The sequence below is a fragment of the Ascaphus truei genome, chromosome 17 (assembly GCF_040206685.1).
Source record: "Ascaphus truei isolate aAscTru1 chromosome 17, aAscTru1.hap1, whole genome shotgun sequence".
Taxonomy (NCBI): domain Eukaryota; kingdom Metazoa; phylum Chordata; class Amphibia; order Anura; family Ascaphidae; genus Ascaphus; species Ascaphus truei.
Window position 1 is genome coordinate 14,482,399 of NC_134499.1, and position 17,127 is coordinate 14,499,525.

Here is a 17,127-nt window from a genome sequence, read left to right on the forward strand (position 1 = left end):
TCTTGTATCTATCTATCTTGTATCTATCTATCTTGTATCTATCTATCTTGTATCTATCTATCTTGTATCTATCTATCTATCTATCTATCTATCTATCTATCTATCTATCTATCTATCTATCTATCTATCTATCTATCTATCTATCTATCTATCTATCTATCTATCTATCTATCCATCCATCTATCTATCTATCTATCTATCTATCCATCTATCTATCCATCTATCATCTACCTATCTTGTATCTTTCTGTCTTATCTATTATATATCTATCTATCTACTATCTATCGATTATTATATAAAATCTATATATTATTTATATATAGAATCTATAGATGATAAATGCAGCAGTATTGTGTGTATTAACTGAAATACCCCGTGCTGAAACTCACTTCTGTAGGTTCACTACTCACTGCAGAGAGAGTAAAACGAGATGCATACTGCTGCTCAGCTGGTGCAGTATTTAAGACTCTAACAATGAAGCAGTAACTGGCAGTAGTTGATATTTGAATCCTTTCACTTATTGAATATAAACACAGTAGTTATCTTAAATTCCACCCTAACTCCCCTTACATCATTGTATATAAATGAATAAAGATTGATTTCTGCTCTTTTACCACACATTCCTACAATGTACTGGTCGTGAGTTGACAGAAAGTAGGATTATGTTTCAGTACAGGGTGTAGTGTATTTTCTATGATTAGTTTTAGGATTTGAAGAAAAAAAATTTGATAGAAATATTTCTCTTATGGAAAAATAAAGTGAAACAAATCAGAACATCATGTCACCAGGCTGGGAAAGAAAAGTGAGATAATAAAACCCTGTCAATATATTACTGGACAGCATACGCAGGGCTTCACCTTTTAAAGACTTTTTTTCATTTAAACTTCTTAGGGTTTATATATTAACACAAGGGAATGTGTTTTTAAACCCTTCATTTGTTTTGCTCCTTAGCAAATCTATTTAGTGGATTTTAAACATATTATTTCAATGTTTCCACTCCTGATTAGTTTGCATACTTCACCTTTTTAGAGAGCGCGAGATACTCCATATACAGAAACATTAATGTCCCATTCTCCTTCTGCCCACTGACACCAGTTAAACCCACTCAACTTATTGTGAGGAGTATTAAAATAAGAATGATATACGCATAAACTAATATATTTTTGCATGTATGTATGTATGTCTTTATATAGCGCCATTAGTGTACATAGCGCTTCACAGCAGTAATACACGTGACAATCATATAAATAACAATAACAGATCATGGGAAGAAGTGCTTCAGACATACATTAGTTGCATATATGTGCATATATAATTCTTATTGGAATTTTGTTGCATTACAGTACGTCTCTCCAACAATTTGAAGAGGTTAACTGGTGTCAGCAATGTCCTGTATAAGTAATGCACAGGACTTTTGCCTTCATAAATATGTTGCACTTGTTTTGCACAGGTTTGCAGTAGGGGAAGTTTGATAAAGAGACCACCTTATCAAGATTGTAAAACGACAAAGGAAGAAATGAAGGAAATTACTGAGAATATTTACAGCCATTAAAATGCCACATGACTGGGAAGAAATGACATTGATAGAGGCCGTGAGTGATGAGTGTGTTACGTACCTGCAAACCTCACTGTCATAACCACGCGCAGGAATATTGTCACATTCTCCATGGTCCATGGACCATTGCTGACCAATGGCACAGCACGTTTCAATGATATCTTTTGTTGATTCTAGAAACAAATGACGCATTATTCAGCTGACCACAACTAGACAAGCAGAAACAATTAAGTGGCTAACAAATTAGGCATTTTTTTTTGCTTGTGGATGCCGATTTATAAATAATTCAGCATTTACAAGATGTAAGACGTAGTATCGTCTACTACCAGGTCATGCTATACATTAATGGCAAACTCTTAGAAAGTCTAAGTTCAAGTCTCCACTCTCCCATCACCTGGCTGTGTTTATTCAGTTTCCCTCTCCAGAAGTTAAATACATTCATTGAAAACTTACAATGTAAAACAAGCACCATTGGTCGGCAATTTGTACCACTTATGTTTCACTTTTCTAACATCCAATGCTGGTAAATATATACTAGAGGAAGATTTGTATAAAATCAGTACATTTATATCTCATATACCGATGGGACATGTTAAAGAAAAAAATATATCAAAAGCATAGAACAATATGTAGTAGTATATCACTGACTGTGTACACAGAATAAACGGCACTAAATATCCAAAGAAAATATCTGTAATTGAAGCCTAGGTACTGTATGTAGATCATATTGTGGGATATCTGTAACCCCATATATCTAGAGGCAACAATCCCTACTGAAGTATGCTAGGATAGAACACATAATCAGTTAGGACAGGATATATATGCAGTATAGCCAATGCATAAACATTACATCCAAAAATATCACAAAAACAGTATTAATTCTATTAGCTCATTTAACCCATCAACATCTAAGCTATGAATTGAGACATACTATATATCAAACATGTATAGTGTATTATAGGACATATATAACCAAATATAATCAAAAATAATGATAATTATTAATACTGATTTTGTGATATTTTTGGATGTAATGTTTATGCATTGGCTATACTGAATATATATCCTGTCCTAACCGATTATGTGTTCTATCCTAGCATACTTCAGTAGGGATTGTTGCCTCTAGATATATGGGGTTATAGATATCCCACGATATGATACACACGTCTGGCACTCAATATGTCTTAATTCACAGCTCGGCTGTTGATTGGCCGCAGCTTCTGTAAATTCGCGTACGTGACTCTGTACGTGACCTCCTGACAAAGCACGTTGTGCGAAATGCGTAGAGGTCACGACGGGTCACTCTGCGCGTGTGCTGATAGGCTGAGACGGCGTTTGCAGGGAGCTCTGGCGGTGGCAACATCTCTGCGGTGGCTTGGTCCGGGCCCTCATACGTTCACCGCGGAACCCGCTTGGGGCTTCAGTGTAAGTCTCCGTCTCCCCCTTTCAGCCTCAGGCACTTGTTCAGCTACTATCTTAGCTTAATTCTGGGTATTAGCATCCCGTTTTTTTAAACATTGTCTTTTTATATATTTTTTCATTTGTTATGTTGTTTATAGATTTAGTCTAATTAGATACACCATTGATGTGGTTTCTGTTTATTGTAACTTAAACCCGGATCTATAGCTTATGTGTACTGAGGTGGGGTTGGATCCCCTCAGTTATTTTTTGTTTTATTAATAAATATTTTACATCATTTTAATCCCTAGTGCGCATTGTGTGCATTTTTCTTCTTTTCATCTCAAGGTGTCCCCCATTCACCTTGCTCTAGGAGCTCATTGGGGAGACGCTCTACACACATGCTGCAAGGGGATTAATGCTTCCAGCAAACTATATACCTGCAGCACGAGCGCTGAATTTCCTACATTCTCTGCTAGGTACTGTATGTAGAAATGACATATTTGAAGAATCGCTGTGTTTTCATTAAGATGTAATACATGCAAATGAAGTTGGTAAGAACACTCAGAGCTTCTATAATTCAAGAAACCTTGAACAGTATAGACTAACAATGGTCAGCATGGATTTATGAAGGATAGATCATGCCAAGCTAACCTTATTAGTTTCTTTGAGGAGGGAAGTAGGAATTTAAACCAGGGTACTGCAGTCTACTTAGATTTTGCAAAGGCTTTTGATACGGTTCCACACAAGAGGTTGGTGTACAAAATAAAGCAATTTGGACTCAGTATAAATATATGCACCTGGATTGGAAACTGGTTGAAGGACAGACAACAGAGGGTTGTCATAAATTTAACTTTTTCAGGTTGGGCTAAAGTCGTGAGTGGAGTACCTCAGGGATCGGAGAGACTGGAAACGTGGGCAGGTAAATGGCATATGAGGTTTAATACAGATAAATGTAAGGTTATGCATCTTGGGAAGCAAGAATAAACTGGCGACTTACAAGTTAAATGGGGATATATTAGAGGAATCCTTGATGGAGAAGGATTTAGGAGTGCTTGTAGATAGCAGGCTTAGCAATGGTGCCCAAAGTCACGCAGTAGCTGCAAAGGCAAACAGGATCTTATCTTGCTGAGTGATAAATTAGTGCAAACAAAAAGTGCTAAATATCAAAGTAAATCAACCATGTGATAATAACATGAATTAATAAACAACTTATAAGTGACTATAATGAGCAAAAATCATAAACAACTCCGTCAAACACTCCTCTGCCGTGGGTAAAAATTGAAAACCTACTCACATCAAGTGGCGAGGTCATGTGCCTTAATGCGGAAAATTTCACAGACACCTCGGATCTTCGTTTTTCTGTGGACGCTCGGTTCCAGTCACGCCGGTTTGCCTCGTAGCGCTGACTCCTTCGAATTACCATCGCTCAGCTGTTCCTAGTGATGTCACCAAGCTAATCCTCCACTACTGTGTCCGCGCTATGCCACACTTCCTACGTTTTTCGAGACGCAAAGTAGTAGGTCTCTTCTTTAGGGGGTGCATTAGCAACCATGCATTTAAGTTTTTTTCCAGTCTGTGCTATAATCTTATCTGCTCTTGCCTTTCTACTCCAATGGATTTAGTCTTTAGACGTTTTCTATTATTATCTGTATTTTTATTATTTCAAACATTTTTATTGTTTTCTGACAGGGGTACATTCACATCACATGGTTGTTTATAGACAGTAAACTTAATTAACATATACATTTAAAAGTGAACAACCCGAAGCATCTCAAGGTTGATTGATCGAGAAGAGGCGATCTGCCCCTAGTATTTTGTAACCTCCTATGCATTTAGATTCTACTATGTAGATCCCGTCCGGGAGAATTAACAGTTTTAGGAGGATCTTAGATCAAACCCCTTATATTAGTACTGTAAAGGATAGGCAGAGAGAGAGAGGGGGAGAAGAGAGAAGAACAGAAGAAGGGGGGAGAGAGGGGATAGGAACGGGGAGAGCTAAGGGAAGGGGTGTAGTTGTCCTCCCCTCCACCTTGTCAAAAGACCCTGAGTAGACATGAACTCCCCCTTAGAGGGGTTAGTGGTCTAATGCAGAGTCCAACTGAAGCATCCATATCTCATTTTTAATCTCTTTAATTATAAGGCCACTGTGCCCAAACTTTCTCATATTGTACTATATTCTGTTTCAGGAGCGCCGATAGGTATTCCATAAGCTTGACCTCGCTTACCTTGCGAAGGACCATTTGCTTAGAAGGGGGTTTAATCTTTTTCCAATTAGCTGCTATTGAGCAGCGAGCCGCAGTCAGAATGAACGAGGCCAGTTTTTTAAGAGGGACAGAGATATCTTCGATGGGTTTCGCGAGTAGGCATATCAGCGGGTCCATCCGGACCTCAACTCCTACCGTCTCCTCAACCAATGAGCATATCATATTCCAGAAAGTCTGGATCTTTGGGCATGTCCACCATATATGCACCAGATCTCCTCTCTGGCCGCACCCCCTCCAACAGAGGTCAGACAGGCCAGGGAAGATCCGGCTCAGCCTACTCGGGATTAAGTACCATTGAAATAGAATCTTATATATATTTTCCTTAGTAGTAGTGCAAATAGAAGTTTTGGCTGCTGCTTCCCAAATATCCTCCCATTCATCTCTGTCTATAACAAGATTGAGGTCTTCAGCCCATTTCAACATATAATTGTGGTTGACGGGACTCCTGGACCGTGCTAGCCCTGCGTAAATCTCTGAGATCAGACCCTTCCGGTATGTGCCCACCATACACATCTTTTCAAAAGACGTTGGACCTTCAAATTTGGATGTTTGGGAAATTGTTAGGAGAAAGTGTCTGATCTGAAGATAACCATAAAGTGGGAGTTTCATGGGGAGGCATTTCTCCTGTAAATCAAGTAACGGAATAAGAGTCCCTTTGTCTATTAGATCTCTTGCTGATTTGATGTTAGCCAAACTAAATGCTTTAAGGTTCCCTGGGACACAACCCGGAGGGAATTCAGGGTTACCAAAAATGGGAGTGAGTATGGAGGGGGAAGACGTCAGTTTATATTTATTTCTTGTTTTTGTCCAAATTTTCCACGTGCATCTCATTGCTCCCAGGCCTGTTCTGTCCGATATTATCTTCTCTCCCCCTCCGGACCAAAGTATTGCCCCGAGTGAGAGGGGAGCGACACAGGAGGACTCAATTTCCAACCAGCCGCAAGACACTGGATCGTTGTTCCAAACTATCGCTTGTTTTAGGTGGGTCGCTTGATAATAATTAATTATATCTGGTACTCCCAGACCTCCACATTCCCGTGGTGCCAACATTACCGATCTAGCCACTCGCGGCTTTTTGTCCTTCCAGATGAATTGGAAAATACTATTTTGAATGCTTTTGAGGTCTGCCAGCGGAACACAGACCGGGAGGGTCTGGAAGACGTACAGTAGCCTGGGAAGGATGTTCATCTTAACAGATGTCACTCTTCCGAGCCATGAAATGTGGTACTTGTTCCAGCACTGTAGGTTTTTTTTAATTTCTGTAAATAAGGGGGGGAAATTATATTTAAATAAGGCAGCATAAGAATTTGCGATTCTGATCCCTAGGTATTTAATGTTGTTAGGGCTCCATTTATAACTAAAATTAATTTGCAATAGTTTTACCTCGGGGGCGAGAAGTGATAGGTTCAGGGCTTCAGATTTATCGCTGTTAATTTTATACCCTGATACCCGACCAAATTTTTCCAGCTGTGACTGGAGGTTAGGCAGAGTCGTCATTGGGGACGACAATGACAAAATGATATCATCTGCAAAAAGAGATATCTTGTATTCTCGCGCTCCAATAACAATCCCTTTTATATCATCGTCATTTCTAATTGTGGCCGCGAGTGGTTCAATCGACAATGCAAACAGAAGTGGGGACAAGGGACAACCCTGCCTTGTACCATTCGTAATTTTTATGGGACTTGAGTCTCCTCCCGGGAGTTTTACAACCGCTGTTGGGTTTTTGTACAGAGCTCTGATCCCCTCTAAGAAGGGGCCCCTGAAGCCGAATTTAATCAATGTTTGGTCTAAAAAGTCCCACCTAATTCTATCGAATGCTTTTTCGGCATCCAAGCTCAACAAAAATGCTCTTGTACCTGAGAGATGCACGTGGTCCACAATGTTTATTATTTTCCGAGTATTATCTGAAGCTTGTCTGCCCGAAATAAATCCAACCTGGTCTTTATGAATCAAGCTCGGAAGAATCGGGTTTAGTCTGTTTGCTAAAATCTTACTATATATTTTTAGATCAGAATTTAGAAGAGATATCGGCCTATAATTGCCACACTGCAGTGGGTCTCTACCTTCTTTGTGAATTATTGCCAGGTTGGCTGTTGACATAGAGGCCGGGACATCTTCACCCCCCATAAATGCGTTGAAAACTTCTACTAGGTGCGGAGCCAGCACGGCCTTAAACTTCTTGTAATATTGGTTTGAGAACCCGTCTGGCCCTGGAGTCTTATTTATTTTTAATTGTTTTATTACTTCAAATAGTTCTTTGGGCGTTATTTTCTCATTTAATTGTGAGATAGTTTTTTCTGGAAGGGCCGGAAGGTTGCATTCCTCTAAGTACTTTGAAATGGTCGTCAACCCGGACTGAGTATTTTGGGAGGGATTTAAATTATAGAGTTTCGTATAATATTCTGAGAATTCTTGGGCAATCTCGCTTTCTTTGAATGTTTTGAGACCAGATTTGGTTCGGATTGCTGTAATTTGGGTTTTGACCCTTTGACCTCTTAATTTATTGGCCAATAACCGGTCTGCCTTGTTTCCTTTATCGTAGTAACGTTGATTCGTCCAACGAAGTGCCCGCTCTACTTCCTCTAATTGGACTCTTTTAAATTCAGTCCTTGTTTCAACTAGGGTCTTATATATTTTTTTAGTAGGCTTGGATTTATGTTGAGTCTCCAGAGCCTGGACCTTGTCCATTAATTCTTTATATTCTTTTTGCTTTTTTTTCTTTTTATATGACGCTAGAGAAATGAGAGAGCCTCGAATAGATGCCTTATGGGCTTCCCACAGCGTGATCGGAGACTCGACTGACCCCTTGTTTAGGTCAAAATATTCTACTATTTTTTGAGTAAATGTGCTCACTATTTCTGGGGAATTTAACAGGGAATCATTTAGTTTCCATTTATAGCTGGAATTCTTTATAAAAGGCAAAGAGAGCTCCATTTCAATGGGGGCATGGTCAGACCAAGAAATTGAGCCAATATTCGACTGGGAGGACGCCTGGAGAACATCCCTGGTACCTAGAAAATAGTCAATCCTCGAGTAGGTCTGATGTGGGGTTGAGAAGAAGGAGTACAAGATAGAGGAGGTGGCAGGAGCACAATCCTCCATGGAAGATGATATGAGCCGGATGGGGTTCGAAATCAGAGCACTGAAGGATCAAATTGAAGACCAGGAAAATAGAGACAGGAGGCAAAACCTCCGTATCCGGAACGTTCCTGAAAATGTTTTAATGGAGGCCTTGGTGCCATATCTTAAGGATCTCTTTATAACAATAGCCCCAGAACTAGCTCAAAAGGTCATTGAAATAGATCGAGCACACAGGGCGCCTGGTCCAAAATCCCCGGATCCCGGGAGAATAAGAGATATCCTGGTAAGGTTCCACTCTTACACTGTTAAGGAGAAAATCCTAAATGCCAGCAGGCAAAAAAGTGACATAACTTTTCGAAGTGCCCAACTCCAGATCTTCAGTGACCTCTCCAGGGCCACGATAGAGCGCAGAAGGGAAATGCGTCCAATTACGGAAACGCTGAGGAGCCACAATATACGCTATCGTTGGGGCTTTCCCTTCAAGCTAATCGTATCCATCAATGGCAAATTCCACTCAATTACTTACCCAGAAGACGCACCACGCTTCCTTAAGGATATAGGCCTGCCCCCAACGGCGGTCGCAGAGGAGGAGCAGGAGGTGGATGTGGACTCGGTGCAAACGGGGAACAGGCGAGCATCTGTTCGAATTGCCTTCAGGAATAACTCCAGGCCTGGAGGCTGGCAGGGGAGGGGGGAGAGGTTTGGAGACCCCACGCTGCGTTGAATTGTGAATCCACGAACGACTAGGCGCCAAAATCCTACTAAAAGAATGAGAGTCCAACACATGAAGAAACCAGGTCTGGCGTATAGGAAGCAATGGTGGACAATGAGGGTCAATTTCGGGGTTGGGGTAATAGGCTGAATATTTTAAGTCACATATATGTTGAAGAGTTAATTACGTTTATAAGATGTTAATTTGTTTAAAGTTAAAAAAAAAAAAAAAAAAAAAAAAAGGGGAAAAACTGCAATCTGACCTTTGGTGTCCCCCCCTCCCCTACTTAGTAAGGATTGCACAGATGCCTCCTAGGACCTGGAGACGGGAAAATAATATGTATGCTAGAAAAAGTTAAAGTGCCTTTATTTACTAGTTTACTGTTATTACTGTTATAAAGTTATTAACTAGTTTACTGTTCTACTACTGGTAGAAATGAAGCACGAAAGGAGGGCTCGGAGTCCTCTCTCAGGGAGCCGCTGCGAGGGCGCACAGGAAGTTCTCCAAAGAGCAATAAGCTCTTACCTTCGGCCACTAGGGCACCGGAGGATCCAATGTTAGGGCTCTTTAAAAGCCCATCTGTTTCCTTTCCTATCTTCTCACTCTATCTCCTGTCCTCTACCCCTCTCCCTCCTTCCCTCCCCATCCCAGACCTAAGCTGCCTTGGGAAAGCGGCCGAGTCAAGGGTCTCCAATCCAACAGCCATGAAATGACTAATACAACAACATTAAAACTTATATCCATGAACGTGAAAGGTTTAAACTCAGTGGGGAAACGAAGATTAGCTCTGCAGGAACTGAATAAGCTCAAAGGAGATATCCTTTTCCTGCAAGAGACACATTTCAACTCTATTTCACCCCCCAACACTTTTAATAACACGTATCCTCAGGCGTACTACGCATCAAGCTGCAAGAAGAAGAGAGGAGTGGCCATTTTATTTCGTAGTAACACTCCTTTTGCGATAGATAAATCCGTTGCAGACCCGGAGGGAAGATATTTAATCCTATTGGGTTCTCTTTCAGGGGTGCCGATCACCATGGTGAACATCTATGCACCAAATGAAAACCAGGTTCCTTTCCTCGAGACAGTGTTGGAGATAGTAAGTAGACACAATCACACATCAGTAATACTTGCAGGTGATTTTAATATGATCAGTTCCCCGGAACATGATAGAGCCAATGCTCATGGCACAGTCCCACCCAAGACTACTATCCTTAATGCTAAGAAATTTAAGGAAATAATGAAAGATTTCCCACTGTTTGATATCTGGAGGTCCCAACACCAGGGACAGAGAGATTATTATCTGTATTTAATATGGGTGTATTCCTGTTTGCTCCGACTTCCCCCCCATTCTCTCTCCATGACCCCTTGCTATTTCCCTCATTCCTATCTGTTTCTTGTCCCTCCCGCCCCCATCCTCCCTAGTTTAAAATCTCCACCAACATTTTTAACATTCTCCCCCACATAATTGAGGTATTCATCCCTACAATAAAGATTGCACCTCTCAGTTCTCTAAAAACCACAAACCCTCTTTCCTACACCACTTTCTTAGCCATGTATTAAAATCCCTAATCTCTGACTGTCTCCCTGGGGTAACACATGCCACTTGTAGTACATTATTTTGGAAAATACTACCTTGGAAGACCTTGCCTTTAGTTTTTGGCCTATATTCCTGAAATATTTTTTTAGGACCCTCCATCTTTCTCTAACTTTGTAATCGGTGCAAACATGTACCAAGACCGCCTGGTCAGTCCCAGCCCCAACCCAAATATCTGTCCAACCAATCCAGAATGTGCTGAACTCGAGCCCTCGGGAGACAACAAACTGTTTGGTTCATACAATCATGGCAATAGATTTCCCTCTCTACTTCCTAATAATGGAGTCCCTTGCCCCCACAACCTTTCTTGTTCTCTGAGTATCCTGAGTCCCCTCTTTGCTAGAGAAACTATTCCCCTGGCTGCTATAGGAATCAGTCCCCCCCCAGACTTGCCATTCCTGTCCTGACACCCCCAATATATTCACTCAATCTGGCAAATCTATTTGGATGGGTCAACTCAGAACTGGCCTGCCTCTCCCTGTTCCCCCTGCTTCCCCTTCTAATTGCTACCAAGCTACCTACTTGTTCCTCACTCACAGCTCCATCATCTGCACCACTAGTCCCAGCCAGGGCCTGCTCAGTGAGCACTAACCTCCTTTCAAGATTGTCAATGTCCCTCAATATTGCAAGTTGCTTCTTCAGATCAGCAATTTGAGACTCTAAAGAGACCACCCGCTCACACTTCCCACAGCAGTATGCTCCCTGGAATAGCTTCTGCAAGTGCACATACTGTATATGTGGCAAGATGTGCCTTGAGTGGCATTCGCAATCCTGCTCATTGTTGCTACAAGTGCTAACAATTTACTGTACTTCAATATACTGTACCTTATTTCACATCTTCCTTGTTTCAACTCCTGTTGGTTCTAACTTTGGTTCTAATATGGCTGTGTAACATCTAAAGTGTCACATCTTAATTGTCATATCTTAAGTGCATACAAGAGTTAATTTTGGAGTGAATCTTCTCTGGATGTTTTCTTTCTTTATCTTTAATAATGGATGCATTCTGAATATCTGGACTAATATTCTGATTAATTTCTTCAAACAGGTATGTGTCTGTATGCTGTATGCTGACCCCAATCAATTGAGAGAGAATTGATAATCTAATTAACTATTTGGTGTGTCTGATTTGATTAGGCAAACCCCTCCCTTAAGTGTTAGTAAAATGCATGTGATTAGGGTACTTTAGTCAGTGTAACTTGGCTGTGAGCCATATGGCTGTGTAACATCAAAAGTGTCACATCTTAATTGTCATACTGTCCCGGCTAAGCTCATTCTAAAGCTTGCCGGGAGCATAGCGGGCTAGCCGCGGGTCTGTTCGCCGTTTAAAAACGGAGTTTCCCGCGCGGCGGCCGCTTCAATAGATAAGCGCTAATGGCGCTTACTATTGAAAGCGCCCGAGGCGCGGGAAAACCAATTGGTTTTCGGCCGAAGACAGCCGCACGCCGCCCGCGCTATTTTTAAACTGCGGGGGCAGCCGCATTAGATTCAGCCCGGCCGCTACTGTATCTTAAGTGTCTGCAAGAGTTAATTTTGGAGTTGAAATTGAAGGTGAAGATTGGAGGAATATCTGGACTCTGCATTACAACTTTGCAACTGTGAGACATTCTCTTTTAACATCTGTGATTATTTGTTCATTTTTATCCTCCATTACCTGTTAAGTCTCTCCTCCTGCATCTTACTATGCCCTCCCTACTGCTTTTTCTGTTGACTGTTTCCTCACTCCTTTGTGAATGTCTCTGTTCTCTCCAACTTCTCCATTCCCCACTGCACCATTATTTATACACCCTTCTCCCAACAACTTCTATACCCCTCAATAAAAAAACACCCACACAAATCCTCTATTCACAACCTTTATCTAATCCTTCCCACTGCTGGGGATCTCACTCATGTGTCCCTGCCATCTCTTCCCCTGTAAATGGTGTTAACCTTTTCATTTAATACTGACCAGCCTTAAATCTCACCCCACAAATCAAGTATCCCACTCATGGCTATTGTACCACACTCAGTCACTCCTACCATCCATTGTGACCAAACACTGCCATCTACAGCACTTACTCCCTCACCTGCTGTCTCTGTAAGTTTCCCATTAAACCTCTTAGATTGTAAGCTCTTTGGGGCAGGGATTTCCTTTCCTGTGGTCTGATTTTGCTGCACTTATTGTATAATTATAATTCCCTGTACTGTATAAGCGCTGAGTACACTTTTGGCGCTATATAAAGACATACAATACAACTCCACACTTAATACAAAACGCACTTACATAGTTACAGTTACATAGTAGATGGGGTTGAAAAAAGACATATGTCCATTAAGTTCAACCTATGCTAAATTTAGACGACAGATACTTTATCCTATATCTGTACTTACAGTATACTGATCCAGAGGAAGGCAAACACAAAACCCCAGTGACATATCATCTAATAATATCTCATAAGGGGAAAAATAAATTAGCTGGTGTGTCAATCAAGTAGTAATGGTACCTTGGGATTGTAAATAAAAAAAAAAGGATTGGTATAATGTAAACCCTGGAACCATCACACTTTGCTACATATGTTCCAGTACATTTCACTGTTTATTACTGCAGGAAAAGCCAAAGCCCTTTTATAAGTTACTTTGGCCATGAAGTACGGTAATCATGTTGTTGCAGTCTACATCTCTGAGCCAGTTGGCTTTTAACAGTAGCTGGAATTAGTACTGTGATCTCCATTTAGAGCTTTTTTTGACATGGCAAAATGTGTGTTGGCTCCAATGAGATCATATACGAGCAGCAAAGAGATGCCAAAGATGAGCAGAGGGAATTAAGGATTTATTTCCACCTCTAGCTTCAACTTTGTGAGTGCCATGCATTGCACAGAATATCACCAAGGAAACCAATACCTTTAAGACTGATTGGAAGTTCATCTAAAGTTGAAGACCCTTCCCATTTGCCATGACAGACCACTTCTGGATCCTCGAAGAATATATGCTTACTTTTCTACACCTTCTTGTAGCCATCACTTTGGTGAGATATCATGTCCTGTATGCACTATTTTCTGCTTTTATATTCCCTTGCCAAGCACCAAAGTCTCTTGTTGCTATTGCCTAGTAATCCTAGACAATGTGCTATTAACTCCATATATATATATATATAGTTAAAATATACCACATTATCTATTATATATATATTATACAAAAATGTCCTCTGAAACAGCCACATTATTCCCACACAATATTCTTACGTTTTCTGCACTCAGAGGGCATCTCTGATTAAAAATCCTATATTATTATATTATTGTGTACCAACCATAATAACATCATGGTTTGGGGTATTATTTTATGACTGATGGCTGGGGATGATGACCCAGAATTTCTACCATACAGAGTCAAATGTCAAAGTGGAAAGAATGAATCAGATTATAAAACAGCACCTTTTTTATTTCACTTTAAAATGAGACGTGTGATAGTAGCCATGAACTCAACATGAACATCAATGTACTATACAAAACAAATCACTCGTCCTGCACTGTTGTCCTACCCAGCATTTAATCTGTATTTCCTGTATAGGGCACTATGCATTCCCGGTGACCAGTTTCAGAGCAATGTGAGTTGTATTACAGCTGGTATAAGAGCAAAACAAGTGACATATCTCCATAATATCACTTTCTAAAAGCGTCAATCCCACCTATTCAATTACTTTTTTCCCCCTTCCTCTGCAGAGTTGGAACCAGGGTTCTCCTTGAGTTGGACCACTCTATCCTTATTTATTGGAAGCACTCTGTTCCTGAGATCCCATTGGGAAATTAATATACTGTAGCTATCATCCTAGCAGCAATGTCATCAGAGCAGGCCATTGCATCTTCCTATTGGAAGACCCGGGCAGCCATCTTTAAATGTTGCTTTCCTTTTACCATCACATACACAGGTAAATAAGGGAGTCCCCTGAGCTTGGAAAGGCATAGTTCAGCTCTACGCCATATTCCCAATTTTGTGACAAATAATTACATTCCAAAAAATGGAGGATTGCCGCTAATGGACAAACCATTGCAATGTATATTTTGTGTTCTTTACCATGTACAGTGCTGAGGGCTAAGAGGCATCAGAGTGCCACCAGATCCCCGGCACTTACGGTCATGTGATTGCTTCAGGGGTTATCACATGACTGGAGCTCAACAGCCTGAAATGGAAGTAGGAGGGGCTCCACTTCTGTTTTGTCCAGGATGGCCTCCCGATCTCCCCCTGGAAAACAGGCGTCTAGGAGATGCCAGGTACATCATTCTGGCACTGTAAAGGTTCAATGTTAAATGTATATTTCTGCCAATCCTGTCACAGAGTGGAACAGACTTTCCTAAGTAAGATCTAACTAACATGCCATCTTCTACTGCATGAAAAGTTGCTATGTATGCATTTCCTTCAGGTGGTGGAAAATCCTGATTGATCTCATTGGTCCATTCACTATATTCCAAAAGATGTTACTGTAAAGCATAGGATCCAGGAAATGGCTATATTACAAGGTTTTACATGTATATGAATTAGATTAGAGTGATTAATGCAAAGTAGAAATCTAAAATGACAAATACATTTCCCTGTTTTTCTCAGAAGCAGGGAGTTTACAAGGAATAGAAGCAAACAAATCTAGCTGGAAAAAGTCATTTTATGGAAGTCAAAATATGTACTGTAGGCACGAAGCCTAAATGTTACAAGTAAAACCGTACCAGGTAAATTTACAGTATGTCAATAAAAGACCTGACAGCTGCAAAGAGGAGAGAGATCTAGCTTGCCGGTAAGTCCTAGCGCGGCATTTCAAATCGGGAGTGACGCTCAGACTGCGTTATAAGCGGATCCACATTGTAGCGGATCGCGCTATAACGGGGTTGAGCTGTATTTAGCATCAGTAGCATGCACAGTAAGAAGACATTAGTTTCCTGATGCCATGCCACATGGTTTCACACGCGGTAGATATTATCGAGCATGAGGTTCTTGTCTAAGAAGATAAGTGATATCTTGGAAATGTGAAATACAGAAGATCTGATTCATCTGGTTTTCAACAAAACATTTGTTACGGGACAGAATGTAAAATATGATCAAAAATGTAAAACATATGGAACAATATAAATATTTTAGTAAATAATTGGCTAACATTGAATTTATGGTTATTAGTACGACATACTGTAAGTAGTTGTTGTGTTTGGTCAGGCAGAAGACCAGCAGTGTTTTTATTAGCGACCCTTCAACAGAAATCAGGACTATAACTATAACTATAACTATAACATTTGCAATTTCATTAATTAGGTGGTGCTTTAGGGAACAAAGTTTAGGGTATGGGGCACTTCATACAAATGGTATTTATTCAAGTTGAATGCTGCAATACAAAAGGCAGCAGAAAGCCAAACTGTGGACGGTATCAAAATAAACGTCTCTTTTTTAAATTTCCAATGCAAGTCCATGTGAGTGCTGTCTTGTGTATGTGCAGCATTCAACTTGCTGTCGATAGCTGGGACCTTTCCTGCTTTTTGAGAGCACCCCTGGCAGCATCTCCAGCATGAGTGCTCTATCTAAGGCTTGTTATACAGTAGGCGCTAGTGCGCGTGCGACCGGCGTTGCACGTGAGCGTTTAGTTGGTAGGCTGCAAGCGGTGCCGAGCGTGTTTAGGGGGTGTGACTCTGACGTCACAGCGTTAGGCCACGCTGTGATTGGTTTGCGGCGCGGCAGCAGCGCAAAAATACAATTTTATTGTAATTTCCCTGGTCTTCCGTGCCGTCCCTAGTATCCAAACGTCTGGCTAACACAGCCAATTCTAATTGACGCACAGTAACGCACGCACGCGCACTATGCTACACGCCTAACACAGCAACAACAGAATAACCCATTTCAGTCCTTCACTGCCCTTTTTGAAACCTGTGAAACATAATACAGGATGACTCGTATAAAAGAGCTGGAATGCAGAGAAACAGTACCAAGTTATACACATAGGAATGAACAATAAAACCTTTTAATCGTGAGTCACAAGCAACAGCAGAGGAAAACTAAGCTTCACGTTTTGCTAGACCAAAGACTGTCTGTGTACTGACAATGTAATGCAACATTAAAGAAAGCAGACGTCATGTTTGGATATACAGCAAGAAGAATTTGAATTTGAAGTAGGAACATGTACTGTAAGTATACAGTAAACACAAACACAAACCCCATTGTACTGTAAGATACTGGGAAAATGTGTATAGTTCTAGTATCAATGTACAAAGTCAATAAGTATGTTTAAACTTCAAAAGATACAGAGAATGGCATCTAAAGTGGCCAAAGGCTTGAAAAGCATAATGGGCCATATATACTAAACAATGCACAGCCATAAAGTATATTGGGCCCTATATACTAAGCAGTTCTACTTCCGGTGCTGGGAGACACACTCTTGCCCATTCAGATGCACAAGCTATGTATTACAGGAGCATTCAAAAGCTCTAGGGAGTCCATGTGAAAATGTGTAGGACGCTGACAGTGACGGGCCTTTTATGCTCATTTGTATGGCACTGCCCCAAATCCT

The 17,127-nt window shown here is 40.8% G+C and overlaps 1 protein-coding gene across 2 annotated transcripts in view; it reads right to left on the reverse strand.

The window, feature by feature from the left end:
- The window catches only part of FBLN2 (fibulin 2), a 108,324-nt gene that overhangs the window by 62,422 nt on the left and 28,775 nt on the right, over positions 1 to 17,127 (reverse strand). For both annotated transcript variants that reach the window (XM_075574051.1, XM_075574050.1), the window contains exon 3: positions 1,617 to 1,728. In XM_075574051.1, the coding sequence (XP_075430166.1) occupies positions 1,617 to 1,728 (112 nt within the window). The remainder of the gene's footprint in view (positions 1 to 1,616; positions 1,729 to 17,127) is intronic.